At 40.4% G+C, this 26,120-nt stretch overlaps 2 protein-coding genes across 8 annotated transcripts in view; one reads left to right on the forward strand and one right to left on the reverse strand.

Annotated features, from left to right (window-relative positions):
• Positions 1 to 712: 712 nt before the first annotated feature.
• Positions 713 to 23,508, reverse strand: AP4S1 (adaptor related protein complex 4 subunit sigma 1). Of its 3 annotated transcripts, none has more exons than XM_005149294.3 (6): positions 23,026 to 23,508; positions 14,891 to 15,092; positions 13,154 to 13,240; positions 12,170 to 12,238; positions 9,027 to 9,038; positions 713 to 1,474 (listed from the first exon to the last, which is right to left on the reverse strand). In XM_005149294.3, exons 2-6 carry the CDS (start codon positions 15,026 to 15,028, stop codon positions 1,346 to 1,348), a joined length of 435 nt encoding a protein of 144 aa, XP_005149351.1. In that variant the 5' UTR covers positions 15,029 to 15,092; positions 23,026 to 23,508; the 3' UTR covers positions 713 to 1,345. The 3 variants fall into 3 exon arrangements, with proteins under 3 accessions (XP_005149351.1, XP_033917215.1, XP_030904977.1); XM_034061324.1 differs by lacking the exon at positions 23,026 to 23,508 and adding an exon at positions 22,217 to 22,331; XM_031049117.2 differs by lacking the exon at positions 23,026 to 23,508 and adding an exon at positions 21,785 to 22,116.
• Positions 22,468 to 26,120, forward strand: part of STRN3 (striatin 3) — a 61,053-nt gene continuing 57,400 nt past the window's right edge. For all 5 annotated transcript variants that reach the window (XM_005149343.4, XM_034061322.1, XM_031049115.2 and 2 more), the window contains exon 1: positions 22,468 to 22,856. In XM_005149343.4, the coding sequence (XP_005149400.4) occupies positions 22,542 to 22,856 (315 nt within the window). In that variant the 5' untranslated portion in view covers positions 22,468 to 22,541. The remainder of the gene's footprint in view (positions 22,857 to 26,120) is intronic.

The following is a 26,120-nucleotide window of genomic DNA, read 5'->3' on the forward strand; positions in this document are numbered from 1 at the left end:
GAAGGCTTGCCTTAAGAGTTTGCCTCATGTGTACAAACCAGGCTGAAACCAGACTGCTTGTCATAGCATCATTCCCAGGACTTTACAGAAACAGTCTTTGGAATTTTCCACAATGCAAAACTGAATGGGAATCTCCACCCTCACGCTCCTGTGACTGTTGTTGTGCTTCAACAGAACAGCAGCATAATCCTTGCGTACAAGTATCTGTTCCAATGCCAACTTGTTTTGGGGAATGGTTCTGTTAAAGTGATGTGGACAGTTCCCCACACAACCCACCACTCTGCTCCTTTGAGCCAGGTTTCTAGGTGCAATTTAGATGTGACCATTACGTGCCTTCACACACGAAGCTCACAGTGTGTATCATACACTCTTTCAGGGTCAGGTTACGCCTAGTGTTGGTCATGACGGAAGAGCCAGATACCTTAATTCTAGAAAGGTAATGAAAGTAATCTCAGGTTGCGAAAGTTATTGAGTGACTTGTAGTGCAGTGTACAGTATGAAGTGGTATGTTGCACCTGTCAATACAAGAGTGTAGCTACATCCTCCTGCTGAAGCCAAATTTGATTTGGTACCTAGCTGTACCTTTTTTTACTCATCTTTTGTATAAGTTTTAATTGTGATGCATGGATAGAATATACAAGAGAAAAAATTCACTGGTGGCCAAAACAGAAAAGGTTTTGTGTACTTTATGAAGCCAACATGATAAAAGATGTTTGAACTTTTGATTATAATTACCTTTTATTAATGTTCCCATATTTAATTGCCGAATACTTTCAGTTACAACTTACACAGGAATACTAAATGCACACAGACTTCTGTATTTACATTCCTTTTGTAACCATGACTTACATGGAAATCGGACTGAAACTAGCTTTTTGATGGATTAATCTAATTCAAAAAAGTGGTCCTAAAAGTTATGAAACCATAATTTACAGGACATTTGTATAAAAATAAATGAAATTGGTGCTTAAAGGAAGTGTTGAAACCTTGAATTTATATTTTCATATTTTCTGTCTTGTCTTAGGCCTGGCACAGTGCTGTGTAATTCAGTGACACTTGGACAGTCACATGTAAGTTGCCACTACTTTATTCTCAGTTTGAAAAAGTGTTGACTGTTGCAGGAAGACTTCTGCTGCATCAAGAAAGCTGCATCTGAAATGGAAGGTTCCACTTCATGTATAGATGTGTCTTTCCATTAGGTACACTGGGCATATGAGAAACAGGAAATATTTTCCAACTAATTTGAATATTGCATGAGTCAGTCTTAATGGCATCAGACCGCTGTTGTCAGCTCTTGGTGGCTTCATCGTCCTTAGCAGAATGCTTTAGTCAGTCTTGCATCTTCCTAGCTTTCTGCTACTCTGTCAAGCACCAGCAGAGGGGCCAGAATTCTGTTCCTGTTTGTTTCCACAATGCAACCATTTAGCACCATTTCATCCAAAATGATGTGCACTCTGTCCAAATTGAACATGATCTAGAAATATTTCAGGTTAAGTATATTTTGAACAACATGAAGATAGCGTGAAGAAAATCTTTGGCACCTTTGTCTGTACTTTCAAAGTTTGCTAAAATTGGTATTTCTTAATTTATTCTAATTTATTTGGTTGTTTATTTTAATAGAGAGAAGGAAACTGCTGAACTGACACTTTTTTCCTGACCACAGGGATGTCAAAAAGTTTGTAGAAGAGAAGGTGAAGCCCCAGCAGTATCCCAGCCTGGAAGACTACCATACAGTACTAAAAGCATGGTGAACTTGAACTTAGATGTAGATGGTTAATTTTAGTCTTACCACATATTGTTTTAATATAAAAATGTTACTAAAGATTAACAACCTTGAATGGGAAGGTACCAGTATTCTGCATTTCTTCTTATAAAACCAATTGTCCATCAAATTCTTAAAACTTGATTCTCTGATTTTCTCCTACCCTAAGTTCCTAAGACTGTTGGATCTGCTTGAAAATAGCATATATGCTGATAAGTAAAGCTGAGTCATTGATCTAGTAATAAATCTCAGAAAGAGCAGCTAAAGTAAATGAATGGTCCCTATTTTAAATGCTTTCCAAATAATAATCTTTAATATTCTCCTAAAGGAAAATAACTTGAAACTATGAATTTGTGCTGTTGTGATATATGAGATTTGTCCATAATTACGTGTCTTAACATTATCTAATAGCATCTGTCTTGAAAGAAGAAGAAAACCAAGCCAGACAACAGGCTCCAGCATTACACAGCAGGAGTCCTTATGCATACATTCATCGTTTGTGTATCACTGATCAAGTGCAAAGGGTTACTCGTGAAAAAGGCCTCTTAGGTTGCCACTTATCACCAGAACCTGCAGTGGAAACAGGCATAGCAAAAAAAGCCCAGAGGGTACATCTGCTGTGCCTCACTGACGTGTGTGTGCATACAGAGGCGTGAATAACCCTTCCTCTGCCTTGCTCTCCACCTGCTGCTGCTCTTTAAGTGTGTTCTTTGCTGTGCTCAGCACATCTGCTCCTTCTAGTCCTTGCCTGTATTGAGGACTACTGTAGTGGAGTTGGCACAATGCTTTGCGGTAACTTTGAAATACATCTTTCAGTACTTTTTTCCAACTTTGATGGGAATCTCCTGAGGGCCTTCTCTGCCTATTCTATTTTTCTTATGATATGTTTTGAGCTCAGGAAGGCAGCCTGGTTTTACTCTAGTCCTTGTATTTGTGTTAGTAGACTTCATTCTAACCAGCAGAGCTGGTTTTAAAAGCATCAGCACGAAGTTTTTAAAGGCATCAGTGTTTTCCTGTTTGGCAGGATGGAGAGTCAATCTCATTTTCTGAAGGTGATTTGGGCATGGAAGAGGACTGCTCTATCCCACAAGGTCTGTGGATCTCACCACAGCAGTCTGCCCTGTGCTGTACCAAACCACGGGAGCAGTGGCAGTACTGAGCTGTACCTGACAACAGCTGAAGAGCCACATATTTCTATGTATTTGTTCTTCCTGTGTGGTAAATTCAAGTGGTGAGGAGACACCACCTTAAACCACTAGAGCTGCAACAACATGAGCTCATGAAAGCAAAGAGTCTTAGGCCTGAAGAAACAGATTCTAGTGAAGTAACACTGACCATCTCCATGCCTTCAGCTACTGAGGAGCAGTACTGCCCTTAAAACTTCAACAGCTTCTGTGGTTCCAGAGACAGAGGTGGTAGTTTTACTCTGCTTGGCAGACTTAAAGACCTGAGATAAATTTCTTCCTGTACCCTACTTTTCAAGTAAATCAATCTTTACACAGATATTTTCATCTGAGAAGTTAGAATTTCTTTATTCCAGTAGTGTGAGAATTTTTAGGAAAACTGCCTTGCTGGTGCTGCTTACTTCACTTCTGGCACTGCCCTATACACAGGGCAAGAGGCTCTGTTAGTGAAGTTAGATAACATTCCATTCAGGTTTCAACAAGCGATAAAGCCAGCTCCTCCTGGATCTCAGTTCTTCCACTCTACCACTGATACACTGTGCTCCAATTCCCATGGCAGAGCAAGAGCTCGTGCCTCTCCAGGCCTTCCTCTTCCTTTCAGAGTCCCAAAGCTCTAAAACCTGTAAATCAGTGATCATGCAGCAACTTGCCACTCCCATCAGTTTCTCTGCATCACCTTGTTTAAGAAAACACGCTTAGCACTGCTTTTTTCCCTATTTTTCCCTAAAGACCTGATACCATGTCAAAGGAAAACTGCACCCACACTACTGAGTACCCTGCAGCTGTTCTGCTCAAACCCAGCATGTTAAATGAGGCATCAGTTCCCCTGCAAGAGCCTTCCTGCTTATTTCAAGAGTGGCTTACCCCATTACAGGACATAGTAGCGTGTGACTTCTGTCCATCTGTAACCCCCTTACAGTCATCATTCCAGACCTATTGATTTCTCCTGCAGTTCGAATGGGGATACTAACACTATTCTAGAGACATCTACCATATTGATATTGGAAGGTCCCAAAGCTCCTTTCATTTCTCCTCCCACCTCCCTTTACCATGCTTGGTAAACACCCAGATTTCACAGGGACCACCTTAGCTTTTCCACCCTTCCTGCAGGTCTCATGACTATGTTCTATGGTCTTTATACATACACTGCTTCATTGTTAACATCTGAATGCCCTGCCCAGTGTATCTCTGATCCTTTGCATCCTCCCCACCTGTCACTTGTTTGGCAACTGATCCCAGATTTCAGAGTTTAAAGCCCTGAAGTCATGGATCCACACCCAGCTGAGCTGAAAAGCAGCAAAGCAAACCAGTCTGAGCAACTGGCAACAGGAAAAAGCTGTGCTCCGTGTGTGCTGCCATGTGCTCCACCCAGAGCTGTCATTCAAGGTGCTGCTTCTAGTAAGAATCCTGGCTCCCCATAGAGGAGGGTTGAGGGTTTTTCACTAGATCCATGCAGAGGCTAACATGGATTTTAAAACATATGCATAAGAACACATGTATTAATCTCTGCATCTTTAGAGGAATGTCTGTAATGAAAGTTCAGAGCACCCAGCTAGGAAATGCTCTTCACAAGTTGGCAGCCCAGGCAAAGGTGAGCCCCTACTGCCTCTGGTTTACAGATTTCACTCTGTGCCACTGTGGCTATGTACCTCATGGTAGAAGTAAAAGGCAGCTGCTACAATTGGTATTTTTGCTGGCTTTTGGTAACTTAAGAGTTTCCCTTATTAAAGGACACCAACAATACTTTCTACTATCATGGAGTTCTTCTGGCATGTACATACTAAGAGGAGGTAAATGTGATGCAAAACGTTATATAGGCAGATAGTTAAGTGGGGAAGGAGGGAAGGAAAGGAAAAAGGCACATTCTGGATTTGCATGTGATAAGTACCTTTCTCAAGTGGAGACATGTTAAGATACCTCAGGATTTTCCAGGCAAGTAATTAAGGGTGTGTCAAGGCATAAGAGATGATAAAGTGTGGCCAACCCACTTGTGATCAGGTAACACACCCAGGAGCCCAAACAAAAGCTCTGCAGATTACAGCACAGGTACTTTGCTACTGAATACACAGCATTACAAAACTTTGATTTCCATTCTGGATGTTCATCTTCAACTGAAGATTAGAGTTGCTTCTCTTTTTTTAATCTAAAATCACACATTCTAACTTTTATCTTTGCTAACATTCACTTCAATTACCTTTTAGCCTATCTAATGGCAGGCCAGTTTTAGGCACTGAAACCCATTTGATGCTTTCTGACCATTTCTTTCCCAAACAGCTACGCTGACATAAAGGAGACAACTGGTGCTTTCAAGGTCAGTGATACTATAGAACTGTTTTAAGTTAATCCTTATAGGTTTCTGTTAGAGCAGTACTTATTTTACAGTACAAACTGAAGTGTATCCTCATAAATTCTCAGAAGGAATTAATTCAGTTTTCTTACTACTTAAATGCCCTGGGTTCTGAGAGTGACTGAAGAATACAGTTGATTAGCATGAAGCAGTCACTGTATCAAAGCTTTTATCTGTCCTATGAGCAGCAGCTAGCTGCAATGGAATGCAATGTGGGGTTTGGATCAAGACAACATTCTTCAAATGCTTGGTCCTAGAGAACCCTGTCTGCCCCCTTCCCGCCCACAAGGGGAATGTAAGTATCTGTTTCTTCTGTAAGTTAACTATGTATCTTCAAGTAAGTTTTGCTTCACCAGTTCAAGCAACAGAAAATTCAACTTTCTGTGTGTTAGAAACCCTTCAGAAGCTCTCAGAGCTACGGCATTTTTACTATGTCATTGTTATCATCACACCAAGAAAGTAGGTCTATGCAAGCTGGAGTGTTAGAGCTGCAGAAAATCCCACCCACTCATGTCATACACAGAAGGGAGGCTCATCTAGTGCTGTTAACACATTAGGAAGCAACACCCTCAGGACTGGGGTTTCAGTACTTGCCCATTCAAGTACTGGGCCCCACAGCACTACCTACAGATATTTAAAAAACAAACCAGATAACCTTAGAAATGTTATGTTGTTCTGTCACAGCTACCCTTAAGTATGTGAATGAGAATGAAAATGGATGTCATTTAATGGCTAAATGCCTTACAGGTCACACATAAAATCTTCTCTAAACCCCATGCCTATTCTAGAGTTAAAATAGTTACTTAATTGGCTAATAGCTAATCAGAAGAGATAACTTCCCAATTGTCCATGCACTGGTTAGTATCACACACACCTGTGTCACACATAAGTATAAATATTACACACGAATCCTGTTGGGCAGGATTCGGATGGGACCTAGTCTCTGCCTTGTGCAGAAGGTGCCCTTCCCTTCCTGACAGCTGACTTCAGATTCAGGCTATGACACAAGACATGATGTAGCATCCTGGGTGACTTCGGTTTTTGGATCTAAATGAGAGTTGGCATCCCACATTAATAGGAGGAGCTGCATTGCCAAGAGCATGGGAGTGATTGTGTGATGGTTTCAGCCTCAGATTTAACTGGGGTTTGCCCTGTGCATGGGTTAATAGCCTTTAATGTTTATCTGGTTTTCATGGGGTTTGATTTCATGTAATTTCCTACTATTTTTTTCAGGTTAGTAAACACTACTTTCTATATAGAATGCCCACTATTACTTTTGAAATAAACATCCTATGGATCTGTACACAAAAGTAATAGTCCAGAGACAGGAAATGGTGACAGTCTCCCACCAGATAGATACTCCATATACAAAAGTTCTGTAAATACACTTGATGTTCACTGCTACAAACCTTTAGACAGTACTTCCTTCATCAGATATTTTACATCTAAACTCTCTGTACTGAATATAAGAGTTAGCAAAAGACTATTTGGCACAGGAAATGGTTTAATCCCAGATGGGGATATTATCTTACACATTATGAAAGGCATATTGATGGATTATTGCTTGCACTGCATTAACATCTAAGACACTTATAGCCCAGATCTTACACTGTTCTTCAGGGGCTGCTGTTCAAGCTGTATAAAAGATAAATACAATCTTGGACAATCCACCTCATCTTTACAACTCTGACATTTAATGTTTTGAGTATCTGTCTTACTTCAACTATTTCAGGTTAGTAAGTAAGCTGAGCTCCTCTCAGCTTATGAAAAGCTCTTCTTCCTAAATGAAAGAGGTTTTCTGTACATATGTAAAACAAAATGTTTAACTTGAAAATTGTTCCCGAAATGTATAATGTAGAAAGATGCATTTCTGAGTGGAAAAAATATATGCATCATTCATGTCATACATGTCAGAGGGATGCACCAGACATGAGCTCTTCCAGTATTATCTCCAGGATTATCAAATAAGATAGTAATGTGCACTTCTGTTTTCCAAATATTTATATTCACACCCTCATGCAGATGAGATCCATGTAGAAGATGAACTTCTACAGGAATCATTCAGACACCATATTGCACCCACTGCAACTGTTAGTGTATAATACAACTTCTCTAAACAGTGCAGAATAACATTGTGTGCAGAAGCTTGTGGATATACAGTGTCCTTTCTCAGCTATTAAACAGTCTGCTGGTGGTAACCTAGTATATGCCTTACAGGCTATTCCTCTCAGTGTGAAAATGATGACCAGAGGCAGAATTTGGTATCATCAGTACTCCAAAAAATCTAAGGCAAAAAGAATCAGGCAACTGCTGACTCAAAATATACCATACAGTAACACAGGGGACTATTTTTTATGTATAATTACTGAACAGGTCATGGGTTTAGTCTCTAATTCAGCAAAGCTCACACACAAGTAAACATGGTTCTAATCCTTAACTAGAGTAACTGAATACAAAAACACAGTTACATAATTGCTCAGAGACCTTAACTCCCTCCATACTGAAATTTCATTATTGCTCTATTCTAATACAAGTTAATTGAGGAGTGTTATATTAATACCACAGCATTTTGTGAATTTCAAGAAGGAAATAGAGACAGTATATATACACATACATACAGTATATATACACATACATATATAAGCTCAGTAAATGAAACAGAGTTCCATCATGTAGCAAGCATTAAAAAATTTACAAAAATGAAATTATGTATTTTTTTAGTAAAGGAGTAAAACAATTTCAAGAAAATTCACAGAATTTTTTAATGTTCTTCGTATGTACTAATTCTAAATTACTTTAGAGTATTTCAGGTGTGTAATTTACATGATTCCAGGGTGGCAACTGTACTTCAGGTGCGTAATTGAAACTCTTTGTACCAGTAGATCTGCATTTAACCAACAACAAACAGAGGCATAAGGATTGCTGCAGTAGAGTGAGCAGGCAGTGGGACTGGAAGACTGTGCCACATTCTCCTGGTTTAATTTTCTTTGAATTTAGTATTGTATGTTATTTACTTGCTATTTGTGTTTAGTTGTTCAGGACTGTGGTTTAGGATTTGTATTTGGTTGTAGTTCATTTAAAACATATATATATATTAGTTAGTACCCTTTGAATCATACACATGAAAATATAGCTGCGTAAGGAGAGAAGAGCGGGAAAGGTAAAAGGTATCTGTGGCAATGCCTGGGTTCCTAAATTTCCTCCTTTCAGGCCTTTCTCTTTTTTCATCAATACAGAAAGTAAATCTCACCTACACTTCCATGAAGCAAGATCAAAGCACAAACGTAATCTTACAATGACGCTACTGCTACCTGGCTCAAGACATACCTGTAACATTCAGTTCTTATTATGGCAGTCATTTCAGCATCTATTTTACTACAAACTTAAAGCAAAAAGTAAAACCTTGTAGTAATAATTAAGCCTAAAAGTTGCCCCAGAATACTACTTCTCATGTCTGGGTAGTAGTTAGTTCTCTCTAAACAAACTCTCCCTGTCTTGCTTTAAATGGTACCAGGCTTATCTCAATGAGTTAGGATTGGAACAAGCAACCTGCACGAACATCAACCATGCTTTCAGAAAGGTGCCAAAATGGTGCTACTTACTGAAAGTGCAAAATTTGAAAAACCTCTGCATTGTCTTGCCTGTATGACAGCCAGTGCTATGAAGACAGTATGAACTGGAACATACCCCAAAACCAGATAGACAAATGGATTTCTGATGTTGAAAAGGATACATCTAATTCACTCTGCAAGGAAAAGAGTGAGACAACAATTAGTTACAGCTTCATCTCTCATCTCATAGGCATTAAGCATTATGCACCCCTTTATTTTGAAGCGTTTCTTTACCGTTAATGACACAAAACTCTAGGGCAATACAGATTTCTGTTCTGGACTGTAAAATTCCATGCCTTTTCCTGCAACACTGCTTTGCCTTTGATGCATCACCTGCCTCCGTATCAAAAGCTACGGTTCTGAAATTTTTACTTAGAAAAACCATGGAGGTCACCCACAAGTAACAGCTTGAATAGACACAGTGCCATCTGAATAAGTGATAGAAAACCAGCAATGCTAATCATGCTAACTCCAGCCCTCTATTTTCTTTCTGCAAAAAGGGGATGTTAATGCCAAGCTTGCAATTTATATGAAAATGCACCTTAAAATGTTGCTGCAGATCATTTCAACAGTAAAATCTAGACATTGTATATATACATATGGCCGTGGTAGTTGTGGCTGAATATATTGGGAGAAGGAAAGGCGACTCCAGGCTTTGGACCCTTAGTACTTCTAACTGTTCTCCAGTGGCAGCAATGTAATTCTTCATGTAGTCACCATTTCCCTTCTAGTCTTGGCCTGGATTTACCCCAAGTATTTTTATTCCTTTAACCAAAATGTCTGAGTGAGAAGCCCTTGTGGTCTCTCTGCAGTCAACACAAGAGATGGGTATCTTCAACAGTTGACTCGGCACTCTTGAGGCATGACTCACTTTCTCGAGATACTCATCCATCTCCTGCCCAGTGGTCATGGGAGTTTAGGATGACCAAACTTCTAACTTAAGTGCCTCAGTTAAATGTCTAAATTTAGAAACAATTAATCACAGCCTCAGCAGTTAAGATCTTGCACAGCTGGGGTGGAGCTGCCTCAGTGTCTGCTGAAAGAGGGAATCTATCTGCTACCAGGGGAATTTGTTTGCTAACATGGTTTCAATTCACAGTCTAACCCTGTTTTTAGGCCAAGGTCCCACTGGTAAAATTGCTACTACTTCTATGGTCTAAAGATGCTTTAAACTGGACTAGTTGTAGTCTACAGGTCTCTGCTGACCAACTCCCCTGTTCTTCAACTGGAAATCTTTCATGTGTCACAAAAACTGTATTTTAAGCGCCTGATCAGTTTAAGTTTACTCAGCTTTAAAAAGTAATTGAAAACATTGGAACACGTATTTTGAACAGTATGCAGAGTTTTCCCTGGGTAGCCATAATAAAAATGAAGAGGACTCAAAATTCCATCTCACAAGCAACTTTGAAAGTTTTCTGCCTAATTCTGTTAATGTTTGTTCTGATATCTGAATTCAAGCTCTGTAAACTGCATTAGATAAAAATAGAGTATGTGAGAATGCTTAAGGCTCACAAGCTTAAAAATAATAGATGACAAAATGTCCTTCTAGAGCAGGACAGATGTTCTTTCCTTTTCCAGAGTTCTGTCTCTGTCATCATCATAATTTGGGATTCTGCTAAAATTCTGCAAATCCATGAGACTACAGACATACTTTCCTGCTCTGTGGTTTCTGCCAGAAACACCAACTAGAATTATAGCCCTCTTCTCCAGTGCTCTGCCATTTATTGTGTTATATGCTATTAAAAACAGAACCACAGAATGGCAAGAGATTTTTTTAACCACCCCCCTTTTCAGTTCCCCTAGTTTCAAACCTGAAATGAGATGGACAGTACAAAAAGCTCTGGTGTGATGAATTCAGCAAATTTCTAAGCAGTGGTTGGGTTATATAGGCAGTCAAGGAGTTATATACAGTACAGTTATATGTATAAAAAAATACATATATTTTTGCTCTGTCCCAAGTGAGGAAAATAAAACTTGTCAAATGGTTGGCAACAATTGGCTCAATTAGATAAACAAGATGTGACTAAATTTTACTCTTCTTCCCTGTGCTGTCCATTCCTGGTTATCACTGGTTAGGTTGGGACTGCCAGTTAAGAGGTAAATCCTGAACTTAGTACAGTCAGAAAGTGATATAGTTAGTACCATCAGTTTCAACAGGCTGGTGTGACATTAGTAGAGATAGATAACAGCCTAGAACACTTGCCAGGCATCTAAATAGTGCAGGGTGCAGACAACTTTTTCAAGCGTGTCCCTGAATTCTTTAGAGAAGGCTCTGCACATCCGCTGCAGTACTAGGACTGGGAAACCAGTTACAGACCATGAGGGGGGTATCCAACATATTCTAGCATAGTTTTTGTGCTGCAATTGCACTAAAATTGTGCCAAACTGGGACTTCAGGCAAATCTTTTTATAGCAAAATTATGACAAACCCCATATTGAATAGCAGGATTATAATGCTGCGTTTTCAACCTTCATAAAGACAAGCAAACAAAAAGTATCTCCCACCCAAAGGAGCACTGTCATTTTAAGTGGAGTCATGCCTGATGCTGAATCCTCACTGAAATGACTATCTATATAATAGCTGTTTTATCTGGTATCCATTGTTGCATGACAACAACATGGAGAGCACAAGTACAGACTGGTTTTTGAGGTTTTATGTGCTCCATCCCTCTGATCTTGTTCACTGAGAGTGATGTCAGCTCCCTGCTAAATGTTTACACCATCTTTATCATAAATTAATTCAGGGAATATAATGCTCTGAATTGCAAAAAAAGAGCTGTAAAGAAAAACCTCTTTATTTCTTTAAAATGTACAAAATGACAGTGGCTAATTTAAATTAAGAGTTTAAATTAATTTAAAAATAAAAATTTAAATTAAGAGTAGGTGAGCCAAAGAAATCCCTGAATATAAACATATAAGATCATGCTATTCTAGCAGAAATATTTCTGGTATTCTTTGACTGATGCTTGATAACCCATCTATATTTTTCTGAAGAACCAACTAATACTGCTTTTATGTGTGTGTGTGTTTTGGGTTGGCTTTTTTTTTGGTGGTAATGCTCATGATAAAGTATTCAGAATTCTAAATATGGAAAAAATACAAATTCTCTTTCAGTTTATTCGATGAAATTACATATTCATAGAATGGTTTGGGTTGGAAGGAACTTCAAAGATCATCTAGTTCCAACCCCTTACCATAAGTAGGGACAACTCACACTAGACCAGCTTTGAAAGAGAAGAAATATTTTGTAATAGATTCAACTCACCACTCTGCTGAAATATTTGTCCAGAACTTCCACAAAATTATGAATTAGTTCATATACTGCCATCTCATTCTGAAATTAAATGAAAAACAAGTGAAGAGCAAATGAATAGCTAGAAAAGGTAACTGTATTCTTTGTGTTATTTCAGTTAGTGCTGCATGAAAAGCAACTAGAAAATATAGTAAAGCTTACTACAATAAAGTGCACAAGCTCAGGCCACCATGGGAAGAGGATGAAGTAACCATGTGGTTACGCAGCAGAGGTCACACTGGCCAGCTGCAGCACAGAGCCAGGTTATGCTGCAGTAGCAGAGGTGGCCATTTTTGTAGCAAAGCCAAAAGAGTTTGTCCCACATTGCACAGCATTAAAACTCTGACTTGAAGACACTGCGGTAATCAGCAGCTACCTTCCACACCACCCTGATAAGGTCTTAAATAGTAAGCTTTGAATTAATTTCTGATTACCAGGAATCAATGTAAACCCTAAAGCCTTGGAGTCTCAGCCTGAACATTTGAAATAACAGCACTTGTCATTTTTCAGATACTTTTTTTTAAATTTTTTAAATACAATACATTGGCATCTTTCTAGCTGACAGCATGGATTTTCTTTCGCCAAGGAGGTTAAAAACAGTGGGCAGTTGGGAAATCGCCATAAATAAGACAGGTGATCCGGCTGTAATGGTAACATTTGTTGAGAAACACTACCCCAAATAATTTTACATTTAATCAAATAAATTTAGAAAGCAGAATCAGCACAAGGCCCAAAAAGCCTGTCTCATGATAACAGTTCAGTCTGCTGCTACAGACCAAAGTCCACTATACCACATTTTTTTATACCTCCCTTTTTTCACAGATTTTTTTCTTTTTGCAATGACTCCTTAAAATTCTCTAATTTCTATTGCAAAATTCCATACTAGAAGCAGACTTGAGCTCTTGACCATAACAATCACTGTAAGCTCTCATTTCCAGAGGGTATGTAATTTCTTACCTCTGTGTGGTCAATTCCAACAACTACAAAAAGGGCTGCATACTGTCGGTATACCAGCTTGAAGTCCTTATACTCAATGAAAGAGCACTAGGCAGAAACAAAACAAGTAAAATATAACAGCTGCTACTTAAGTATACGACAGTATTAAGCACAGAGTTGCTTTCATGTGCATAAGGCCCACAAAGAACAATGGATTTCTCAAGATCCATCACGGAATTTTGACTTGAAAGAAATTTCTTAGGGCATTAATTACACAAAGCATTTCATCTGTTGGCAGAAAACATGCTACCATATTTTAAATGGAAAAACTGGAACAAACAGTGTACTCTACGTTACCCTGCTCTTGCAGGGGGGTTGGACTAGATGATCTTTTGAGGTCCCTTCCAACCCTTGGGATTCTGTGATTCCGTGATTCTGTGTGAAACAGAGTTGAAATGATTTGTTTTGGGATTATAAGGCTGTTGATCCTTCCCCTAAACTTTCACTTGGAAGCACTTCCAAAAGAGACAACCTGAAGGTCATTTTCATGTTTAAAAAATGATCCACATTTTTATATCAAAATTAGGAGTATGAAGACTTCCAGACCCAAGGAGGGAAATTAACATGTCTTTCACAGTGGGAGAGAGGCCAGCAGATGGTGCTGTTAGACGCTGCTTTACAAGCTGCTTCCTCCTATATTTTTTCAGTATCATTTTGCTCAGTCCTTGAAATGACAGCATGCCGTTAGTTCCTTTGGTGAAGTTTCAGTTTGGAGATGCCCTTGCAAGAGCAGTGCTGAAGAGGTTCATTTCTTTAGCCACTGTTAAGTCTGTGAACTAAGGTACTTCATAGGAACTGCTACTTTTTTTCCCCAGGCTTTCTAGAACGAAGTCCACACTGTTCAAAGATGTGTCATTAATGAAAAATAAGGAAGCTGCCTTCAGAACAGAAGCCAAAAATCTTCACTCACAATCCAAGTTACAGATTTCTCCCCCAGTGCAAGTCAATGTGTTGTGCCTTTAAGAGTTAGTGAAGTTTGGTACTTTTCTTAAAGAGCCGATGGCTCAACTGAGCCATGAAAATCTCAACGTTCAGCTAAGAAATCTTCCAATTTCTGGGTTTTCTTTTTTTTCTTTCTTTTTTTTTCAGAAATTGTGAACACTTCTTTTGAATAAAAATGCCTAAAAAGGGCCTAAAAGTTTGTGTTTCCAACCCACCCCCCGTGCTTCAGATAGTATTTTCATACTTGCTCATAATTCTTTTGTTTAAACTTGGAGCTGTCAGTAGTATCCTTACTACCCTCCAGCAAAGCAGCAGCAATAACTTGCTATTGATCTCTACCAGACAAGCAGTAAAAAGATAAAATAAATTCTTACTGGATTTCTGAGCTTCTTCAAACAGAATGGAGGAACTTTCATGCCAGTGATACACAAAATCCCAAAATCTCTGTAAGCCTCAGGAAAACATATTTATTCAATGCAGAATAACATTTCAACGGCCTAAACCCATAATGTAGAAATACGATCTTTTTCTTCAGGGGTACAAATGAAATAATGACTTGGAAAGGAAACTGATGTATTTTCAGAATTAGTGACATGAAAAATGTGAGATGTAGAACCATACAGATGAGGCCCTTAGTGACCTTGTCTAGTGGTGGACTTGGCAGTCCTGGAGCAATGGGTGCACCTGATTAACTTAAAGGTCTTTTCCAACCTAGCTAATAAATAGAATGGCTAGGGGAAGAACTACAAAACGTACCTGATCCTTTGAACGGGAGAGACAGTTTTTGATTACTTCAGCTTCCAGCATTGTCCGTTTCTTAATTTCTACATGCTCATAATACCTAGAAAGTCTTGTTTGACCTTGTTTGTTTACCATAAGAAAAAATTTTATCATTTCTGGTTTTGTTGATCTCAGCAGGAGATCTGAACGTGGGGTGCAGGAATAAAGGAGAGTATTTCTGTGAGGAAAAAAGAAAAAATAAGAGTTAACATAGGAGTTATAAAAGACTTCCTAAAAACTAGCCAGCCTAGACCCACACATATTTAAGACTGAGTTTATAGCCAAAACATAGTATGTAGGAAAAAATATATCTACTCTTTTTCATGCATCCCAGCAGTAAAATTCCTTTTTTTTTTTCCTCTGATTTGTATTTAACAATTTCATTCATACTATCCGGACGTCAGAGTTAACGGAGAGAAGACAAAGACAAATGCGTGGGCCACAACACGTGACCATTTCTTTAATGCAGAGTGATAGCCTTCTTAACATTCAGGTATTGGCAGTATAAGCACATATCTTGAGCTGGACCAGGAGCTGCTGAAACCTGTTTTCCCCCACCTTATTTCCCACACTGAAGTGAAAGGTAGATTCTGCACTTCATGAAGACTAAGTGAGTCTTTGATAGCTAAGGAGAAACCTGTTCAAGTTAATTACTTAAAACAGCTTCATCTCACTCAATCTAAGTAATTATTAATCCACACAATACCACTGAAATAGTTACAGAATATAAATGTCACATGCAATGTACAATGAGAAAGGCTATTAGAGCATAGCATGTATCAGAATCTGCTTGCTTAACAACTGATATCTTTCATGTTGTGAAAAGCATGCAAAGAAAGATAAGCTGCAGACGTAATTTTTTTAAATAGTTCTGGGTTATTTTCTTTAATGCCAGAAACAGTCACTGTAATGTTTTCCATCTGTCTCCCTATGTGGATCACAGATTTACTGGGCCAAATGCTCTTGAAGTTTATGCGTTGGAAATACAGCAAGTACTGCAAAAGCTGTTTATTACAGTTTTGAAGACGCACTCCTTGCCTGATGCAAATATTCTCTCCTGTCTCACTCCTGTGAGAAAGTCCAAGCTGAAATAAACGTATCAGGAATCCACAGAACAGCCCAGTGTAGCTCTTCATGTAAAAACAGTGTATCTTGAAGCAGGCAAGCAGAAGTGGAGAAAATAAAAACCCCAAAAGAGGTCTCTGACGCAGCAATCTCACAGACATTTAAACATATGCTGGTATTTTATACAATGCAAGCTGCATAGATGCTGCCTCGTATTACTAGTAACTTGAACAAACAAGTTATATACTATTAATGGGTGCTAACTCCATATACAAAGTTTAGATTTCTATACCAAATGTATCTTCACTAATTAGACTTGATACTGAGAGTTCTTGGTTATATACTATTCATGGGTGCTAACTCCATATACAAGGTTTAGATTTCTGTACCAAATGTATCTTCACTAATTAGACTTGATACTGAGAATTCAAAAATGACACCTGAAGTGAACAGAATTCCAGGATCAATGCTCAGGACAAGAGAGTCTGCTTGGAATCATGACAGTCTCAGAGCCTTCTCATCTCCATCAGGCATGATGAAGTCTCTTCACATCCAGAACAGGAGCACACTTCTGTTGATTTGTTCTGACAGAAGAGTCATGGATACCAGCCAGCACTGCTGCAGTGGGGCACATGGCTGGTCCACTGCACCCCAGGCTTCTGAACCCGTGCAAGTTGGTCTCCAATAAAGAGTGAACCAGGTAATGAAGACAAAAAAGGGCCCAGATGGAAATTTATGATAGGATCTTCATTGTCAGATGGCAGCTTAGGCTGACATCTAACTAAATGGAAGAGTACCTCCTGTATCATCTTCTATTTAATATGTGGTTCTTCCCCCCCCCCCCCCCCCCATTTTGTACTGCTGCTCCAAGTTAGTTGCAGTAGGAAGACATATCTTAATATTCTGTGGCACAGAGAAAGGTAAAACTGCCAGATGACTTAGTAATTTTTTGATACAAACCTTCTAAATAAGGATAAAAATGAGTGACTCCTTCAGGCTTAGAACAAGGCACTCAACTAAGGGCCAACCTCATTAGCAAAAGAAACCTGAAGCTTTAAAACTACTTTAAAAGGGCTGTGGTCTGAAAGATTAAAAAACTTAAGAAACATTGCCTCTTGTTTTAATGAAAGAAATAGCAAGCTCAGACATGGGAGACAGAAAGCTACACAAGCTGTTCAGATCAACTGCAAAACATGTTTGTCCAAGCTAAGCAGATAATGACAGCAACATAGACACCTTTTAATTTTTCTTAGTTTTATCCTTTGTCTTTATGTTTGGTACTGCTGGAGCATGAATTAATAGTCCTCTGAAACTGAACAAGTTGTTTCCAAGCTATTTTAATAATTTAGTCAGAAATCATACTGAGGAGTGTAAGCCCTGTTCTCAGAAATCAGCAAGTTGCAGAAATCCATCCTTGAAGAGTAAAACCTGAGGTATAACATCTCTGCAGATATTCACGTGAGACCTGACAGTACGACAGTAAAACTACCCCAAGAATACTGACAAGGGCTCTTATACTTCAAGCTACTGATAAGCAATATATAACAGCAAAAAATATATGAAGAATTGATACATATGGATGCTATTGCAGGATTGTCCTCTTTATCAACTATTTACACCTTTATTAAGCTAATCCTTCTACACATTTAATCCCTTTCTGATGTTACAACTACCATAGCTTTGTGTATTCCTATGAATGGCCTGGATTGTTTTACATATGAAAATACTTTATACTAGATTTTTTCTTTTTAATCCTCACAAATGCTCTTACCCAGAATAGATATAAAAAAAAGAAGAATCATGTTGTAATGAGAGTAGAACCACAGTAGTACTCCAATGTGTTATCTGTAATCTCTGAGGCAGTCATTAGTCACGGTATTAGAAGAGGTGATTAACAGCTACAGGAAAGAGGACCATTAGTATCACTGGTCATTTCTGTATTTTCCCACCAGCCCCAAAAATAGCCTCCAGAGTTTTAGACAGAAATCTTGGTCGTAGAAGTGTCAGCACAAGCACACAGTTTTGTGCAAAACACTGGAATGTATTTATATGCACAAATAATTTTAATTTTAATTTACAAAAAGCGTGCAAGCATAGCTGTGAAATCTGACTTTGAGAATAACACCAGTGTTAAAAATATCTTAAGGGGTTTTTTTATTTACTTTAAAATAAAATAATTCTGAAAAAAAAAACAAAACTTGTAGAAATAAAAACATTTGCTTGCACAATTTAGAAAAAAAAAATGAAATTACTGAGTTTTGTTTCTAACAAAGTTTATTTCTTCTTTCATTTTGGCTTTCAGATACAGACAACATGTTAGTTTTGCACGTGAGTTGTAAAGAAACTTGTATAATAAACACACGAAAAGCAAATCTGTGCATGATGATGGATGGAGAAACTCCCATTCCTCAGAATCATAGAACAGTTAGGGTTGGAAAGGACCTTAAAATCATTCAGTTCCAATCCCACTGCCTCACACCAGACCATGTTGCCCAAGGCTCTGTCCAACCTAGCCTCGAACACTGGCAGTGATGAAGCTTTCACCACTTCTTTGGGCTGCCTGTTCCAGTGCCTCACCAGCCTCATAATAATGAACTTCTTCCTTATATCTAACCTGTTAAGTTTAAGTAGGAACTCATTGCCCCTTGTCCTACAGCTACAATCCCTGATGAAGAGTCCCTCTCTGGCATCCTTGTAGGTCCCCTTCAGATATTGGAAGGCTGCTGCAAGTTCTATGTATTTGAGAAGCTACCTTTTATGGTAAATAATCAGTACTCTGCTTACAAAGATAGCTCCATTTCTTCTGATATGATTCTTACATGCTTTCTGTGCATTCTCATGCACACATTTGTATCGATGTACATACACATTATGATGCTTTTATGCATACACAATCAAATGGTTCAAGGGAACTGGTGACAAGACACAAGCCTTTCGTATCTCTGTCATTATTTTCCTCATTTTAGTAATGAAAACACATTACTATCTGAAGGCTGCTTGTCAGAAATGAATAGGCTGTCCCATTCCAGGTCAAAAGACAGCTATCTGCATCACAAATACACTCAGGAATAGAAAACTGGAAGGAACTATTGAGATCCTGATGGACTGTCAAGTCCAGCTCTCCCTGTCAGAGTCAACCATGCATTAGAAATTCTGTCCAGAATAGCTTACAGTATATTCTTTGAGCATAACAAATCTATAAAACACCTACAGACTCCCTAGAAGCAAAAATCTCAGAAGGTATCACTTGAGGAAGATGCAAGAAGTCTCGAAACTGCAAACCTCCCTTCAAGAGAAATTACCTTCCACAGTGACAGAGTAGCACTCTCTTATTTTCTACACAAAATATTTCTCCTGTAAGGATGATTTGGCATTCACACAAACAACATGCAGTTTAAGTGCTGTTATTTTAATATGCACTATTACACTGTGTTAGATCTCACCCTCATTAAATGATCTCTCACAGATAAATATCTATGAGAAAACTGGTATCATGATTGGCTTGTGTGACTCATGCTGGTAGACTAATGGAGTATGTAGTCATTGATGACTTAGAATACAATGACTTTTAACTCCTTCTAAACCAGCACATGTGCAGAAGACTAAGGACCCAGCTCATGAAGACACAGATGCTTGATTTTACTGCCCCAATCAGGCTTGTCTCCCCTGCATGTATAGGTTAACTCTAGGCTTGTATTTCAAGACAACCTTAGACCTGCCTGGTTTACTTCAAATTACCAAAACAGAAACCATGACAGTTCAGGGACTGCTTCCAGGCCATGCAAGCTCTGCAGGCTGCATAACCGCAACAGACACCTCAAAGTAGGTTGTTCCTGTTTTTGAGTCACACCCCTCAAAGCTCTCTTTTTAGACACTGTTGAGACCTCTTAAAGAGGCAAAGCCTGCAATACCTGTTTTGCAGATAAAAAGATCTTAAGTGTCCAACATGGCCAACCCAGCAGATTTGACATGCAGTAATAGAAAATATACTTAAAATATGATTTTAATTATTCCTTCAGTAGATACAAACCATCAACATTAATTTATTTTGTCACAGATTTCTGCAATATTAATACATACTCAGACACATAAATTACAAAAAAAGAAACACAACCTCAGTTTGGGACTTCTTGCAGTACAGTTATCATTCAAATTAGATTTGTCTCTCAAGCTAGAACAACTCTAGCCAATGTCCATAGGTTTAGAAATATTTTAGTTATTGTGCTGTAACAATATTTACAATATTCTATGACTTCTCAGCTAAAATGTAAATAAGAGACCAGCTCTAATAAACAAAAAACTACACTACAGTTTTTGCAGAACTGCTTCACCAGAATAAAAGAAGAATAAAAAAATAACTGCTAGATAGAACTATAATTTACTGCACTGTCCAACTCTAAATAAGTTGGGTTTCTGGATGCATGGGTCTAAATGCACTTTATGTGTGTACTAAGTGTAGAACAAACAGTTAAACTGGAATGAAAGCACTAATGAGAATTAAAAAATGGCTGAACAGTAGAGGCACAAGTAGATGACAGTATGGGAACGAATACTTCTGAGATACAGATCTGCCTACAGAGCTTCCTGGCTATGAATTTATTGTACAGAAGTATGGAGCAAACAAACACCACTCACATAGTCTAAACCCTTGCTCTTCCTACTTTTGTTCTGACCATAGACAAGGCTTTAATAAAAAAATCACATGCAGTGTTAATAATATTTATCAGTAACAGTAATTTTAGATCTTACTATAGTGCACATTAAAATTCATCCAAAGATGAAACAAGTACATCTATGTGACTTTAAAATATTGTGTTCAACTTCAGGATCAGGGATTCTAAAAAAGAAACCTTATTAATCCAGGGAAGTCAGGGAGGAAGGAAAGAGTAAAAAAGTTTTCCTTTGCCACTGAGTTGTCAAAATACTGGCTGAATATAGAAATGGAATTAAATTGCAGTAACTCCCATATACTCAGGAATGAGGAATGTCCCATGAGATTGGGGCTAAACAAAAGGCTAAACTAGTTATATGTCTTAGCTTTTAGTAATGATCTGATATTATCAGTAGACAATGAAAAAAATCACCTGAGGTGGTAAGGCTTTGAATTTAGATGGGCTAATCCACATGGAATCAGGAAGACCGTAGGATAAAATTTTATTGGGAAATGATTTAATGGGCAAAAAAGGAGGGACTGAAGAAACCAATTGAAATGTAATATGCACCTGAGGAGAGATTAGTAAAGAAAGGAAATGCCAGTACTGAGACAAGCAGTATTTATTTTTTCAGTAATTAACACAATTCCAGTTCTGCCAAGCATAAACCCTGTTTAGGAAACTATCCAATTTTTTACTGAATGAGTACAGCATGTAAATATTTTGAAGAGAGGCAAACCCAGACTCCTACCTGACTTACAATGGGTGACCTACAGTTCAGTTACTTTCAAATAGATTGTGATGATAATCTGTAAATATTGCATTTCAGAGCATCATTTTGCAACTGAGGCAATTTCACCCTATCCAAGATGTGCATCAAATACAGCACTGTCATCACATGTGAAGCTGATAAAGGCAAAAATAAACCACTAAATTTCTGGCAAACCTTTCCTCATGTGGAAAAGATTTTTGGATAGCCACCACTACTCACTTCCCCTGCTCAAGGAGGGAATGCAATTACACACATGCCTTATCACTGAGATATCATGAAGATGACCACTCGTGTCAACTTCCAGAGATACACCATAAATTTTAGAACTCCATTCTAAAACCATCTCTCTGCGGGGCAACTTCAGCACACCATAAACCGCACCGAGTTTGAGAGGCTTCAGCACTACAATCCGCACCGCGTTGCCTGCACGTCGGACTGAGCAGCACGCCTAGGCCCAGACCCCGAACAGGGCCATTCCTGGGGCCTTCTCGAGCGCGTCTGACGCTCCCAAAGCGGCGGCGAACCAAACCTCCGCCATCCCACCGTAACACCAATACTTCCGCTTCTCGCTCCACAGCGGACGGAAGCCGCCTGGCCGCAATGCCCCGGGGCGGCCAGACCCGCGACCATCAGCGTCAGCACCGACTGACGCACCGGAGCCTGAGGCCTCCGCCTGCTCGCGGCTACTGCCGCTACATCCTGTGGCAGGAGCGGCTGTCCCCCGGGAGGTGGTATGCCCTGCCGCCCCCCCCCCCCCCCCCCGTCAGCACCGTGAGATGCTCCATGCCCCCGCCCCCAGGGCACGGCGCTCACCTCCCCTCCCGAGCATGCGCACTTCACCGCTTGCCCGTCCCGGAGGAGGAGGCCGGCGGCCGAGGGGAGCGATTTCCCGGCATGCACGGCGGCGTTCCCCCTCCCCGCCCGGCCGCGGGTGGGTGGGCCGACGGCGCGGCGGCTGTAATGGCGGCTGGCGGCGGCTCGGCGCTGCTCTGACACCCGGATACTGCTCGGCGCAGTACCCCCTCCCCGCGCCCGGCCCGCCCCCCTCCTCCCCGCCCCAGCCAGCTCCGCTCACCCCCTCCCTGGCCCCTGCTGCAGGCCCCCGCCGCGGGACGAGGAGGAGGGCTCCCCGCAGACAATGGACGAGCACCCTGGAGCCGGAGGAGGTGGTGGGATGGCGGCCGCCCCGAGACCGCAGCAGCCCCTGCCGCAGGCGGGTGGGAACATGAACCTGCAGTCGGGTGGGGGCTGCGTGGGGCCCGGAGCCGGAGTAGGGCCACAGCAGCAGCCCCAGGGCCCCGCGGCCCCGGCTGGCCAGGAGACGGCGGGCCCCGCCGAGCTGTCCCGGCCCCAGCACTACACCATTCCGGGGATCTTGCACTACATCCAGCACGAGTGGGCTCGCTTCGAGATGGAGAGGGCGCACTGGGAGGTGGAGCGGGCCGAGCTTCAGGTACGGGGAGCGAGGGCGGGCTCCTTGCAGAGCGAGGCGCAGGCCGGGACCGGCTCGGTGGGCTCTGGGGACCGGGCCGCGCTCGGGAAGCGGGAGCAAAGCTGCGCCGGCGAGCGGAGCCTGTTGGGTCTCTGAGGCCGAGCCGGTCGCTGTGGGTTGGAGATGATACCTGGGAGACGTCCGGCGAGCGAAGTGGCGGAGCAGGCGAAGGCGCAGCCCCTCACGGCCTGAGCTGGGCTTCTTTCCCTGGGGCAGCCATTTTGGTTTTTAGCATGGCGCCCGCCTGGGCTCCTGGCTCCGGAGGCAGCCCCTGCTCCGCACGTTGCAGGGCCCGAAGGGCGACCACGGAAGGACGGACGGGAGCTGCCGCCGCCCGGGACTGCTGGTCCTCGTCCCTGTCCGCCCGCGACACGGCGGGCTGTGCCCTGACAGCTGCGATCGTCTCCCTCGGCACAATGACTCCGGGGCTCTCCGGGCCGGCGGCCTCCGCAGCCTTGGGAGTGGGTTATGGGGAGCAAGAGCCTCCGGATCTGGGAGGACTGGCGCCTCCCCGAAGCTCAGCGAGTAGTTGATTTGGGGGAGAAGAGAGAGCTGCCAAGAGGCAGGACTGCCTGCCTCTCGAGCAGGGAGAGGACGAGGAAAGGGTGTTAAGGAAATCCAAGGAAGGGACTTGGCCGGGCACTCCGGTTTGAGACAGGTGGAGCGTGTGTCTCGTTTCTTTGGAGGTTTCAAAGAATGGGAGGAGCACCCCCTGAAGAATTGCACGGAGCTGATGGGTCTTCAGCATGTTCACTTTAATATACATAGAAGTACAAACTTTTTATCGGAAACAAAAATTGAGTAACTTTTCAGGGTAGAGAGTAAGTGTTGGAGTTCCAGTATAGCTCTCTTGCCATTAACGTTTACTTTCAGTAATAGGAAGGATGTCTCTACTAATTACATTTGTACATAAAAAATAAAGCAATGCATAGACTATTACAAGTTTATGTATACATAGCAAAATCCACTGAGTGTGAGGTATCCATATAGGAGTCATTATTGTTTTGTAGGACAGAAATGTAACAGTGACAGTTAACAAACATAATTGCTTCCAAAAATATTTGGCGATTTTTGTACTGTTTACTGTCTTGAAGTGACATTTCATCAAATTGCACTGTAATTAGAGTTTTTAGTAGCATGCTGCACTGTTTGTGAGGTATTTACTGTCAGATTTCAGAACCAAAAACTATACCTGAGCCTGGGCAATTCTTTCAGAACTTCTCAGCTCTATAATCGTGTAATCTACGCTATTTTTGTTACAACCATAATTAAGAGACAATTGAAAAAAAACAGCAAGGGAAATAAGATGAAGATGTTTCACTATTTCTCTCATTTACAAGCTGTCTTATTTTAAGTCTTGTGGAATGGCTGTTTTTTAAATCAGTTTGGTGGACGTTTTTCGCAGAGAATAATTATTTTTTTTTGTTTTCTCTAGCACTATGTTTATATGTTAGTTGTTCAGTGTCATTCATTAGCAAAAAAAAAGCCCAACATCTTGAACATCTTGTTTTATATATAGGCTTGTTGCTTTAAAATGAAGTGCTGCATTCTGTATTCTAATGTAAAGCTCAGTTGGGATACTTGGAATGCTCTAGCTGACTGAAAAAAGTGCTGCTATGAACTCATGTGGCCTCTAGACACCGTGTGATGTGTTCTTGCCAAGTCTGCTGCTTTTGTTTGTAACTGCTATTATTCATGGCCATGCCGTTTCAGTTGATTATTTCTGAAGATGCTGTAGTCATTCTGACCCTGGGTATGTGTTGATTAGCTCTGCCTCATGTGTGCATCAGGTCATGACAACATAATCACTGCATGAGGTTGGTGGCTTTTATAACTTTGGAAGCCCAGGATAAGAAAGGGGAGAGCATTACATTTGGATTTTAAATGTCAACCTGTGTAGTGATGAAGACTGATACAGCAATGCATTAAGAGTATTTTTGGAAGAAATACTTACCAGGCCTATGGTCGGGTTTGGTTGGTGATTGGTTTGGTTTTTGTGGCTTTTGTTTGTTTGTTTGTTCTACAACTTGAGAAATCCCAGTGTATTTTTTGACTTATAAAGCATTAATAGTTTGGACCATAAAAAATGGTTTTGTCCATTGAAGCTGCTGACAGTGTTACTCTGTACTAGTGTAAGTTTTGTCATGATATGAGGCCTCCTCGGTTAAAGGGGGGAAAAATGCAAATTATGTAGCATGACAGCTAATTAATATGGAAGTGTAAGTTGATTTCTTTTAGGTGCAGCTCTCCTCATGCAAGTAATGTCTTCCTTCTTTTAACATGACAGCAAACTCCAAACATTTCTCAATGCTGGCAATTACAGGTTTTTTCTAGGTTAACTGGATAGCTTTGCAAATAGTGTTTTATAGAAAGTATGTGGAACCCCAAATGACTTAATATGTGTGATTTGATTCTATTTACCTGTCCTGAAAATGAACTTCATTATCTTGGGGTTTATACTACAGCCAAATTGACAAAGGGTCTCAACCCTTTGGATCTCAAGAAGTACTAGTAGACTTAAGTCTCTCCCATCAGACTTTGAATCTTAACTGTTAATCATTTTACACTGTTTTCTCTGGCAGTTGAGGTATATAGCTGTTCTATCAGCGTGCACAAGTGGAGCAACATAACTATTTGCCAAATCTGTCTGCAAATCAATATGAAGTATAGAAATGTCAAATATTAGAAGAGCAGTAGTTGAACTGTAGTACACTTTTTTTTTATCTTTCACTTGTAATACTGGCTGCCACAGTAACTTTTTTCAGCTTTTACTTGCTGCTGTGTTGGAAGGAAACGGTCTGGCCTGGCATAGTGTGTTAATCACTTGAAGTAATAGTCTGGGTCTGTTCCCTATTCTGTGAGCTAAAAGAATGATTTTCACTGCAACAATGTTGTGTAATTTTAACTGTAACTTTGATCTGTCAATGTAATGACCTTGGTGTCAGTAGCTGTTATTCTGAGATAAATTCAGTTAGATTTCTAAGACTCTTATGCACTTCAGAGGAGTTACAGCAAGCCCATATTGCTGGATGATATGTATTTGTTAGAAATAATTGTTTCCTTTAGCAGGTAAGTTGCTCTGTAGTCTAAAAGAAAAAGAAATGTGTGTGGGAGAACAGTGGAGATGCACTACAGAAACAGAGAAGGAAGATAAAGTTGTGTCAAAAAAGAGTATCATCAGACAACTTTTTTTTGAGGGGGAAATTAATAGAATTCCACTTGCTT

The sequence above is a fragment of the Melopsittacus undulatus genome, chromosome 4, assembly GCF_012275295.1.
Source record: "Melopsittacus undulatus isolate bMelUnd1 chromosome 4, bMelUnd1.mat.Z, whole genome shotgun sequence".
Classification (NCBI taxonomy): Eukaryota; Metazoa; Chordata; class Aves; order Psittaciformes; family Psittaculidae; genus Melopsittacus; species Melopsittacus undulatus.

Excerpts from the sequence above, each read along its gene's own strand:
- AP4S1 (XM_005149294.3), bottom strand. The coding sequence starts at position 15,028 with ATGATAAAATTTTTTCTTATGGTAAACAAACAAGGTCAAACAAGACTT. Across the intron at positions 13,241-14,890 it reads TCTCCCGTTCAAAGGATCAG|TGCTCTTTCATTGAGTATAA; the intron begins GTACGTTTTGTA and ends GTTTCTGCCTAG. Across the intron at positions 12,239-13,153 it reads TTGGAATTGACCACACAGAG|AATGAGATGGCAGTATATGA; the intron begins GTAAGAAATTAC and ends ATTTAATTTCAG.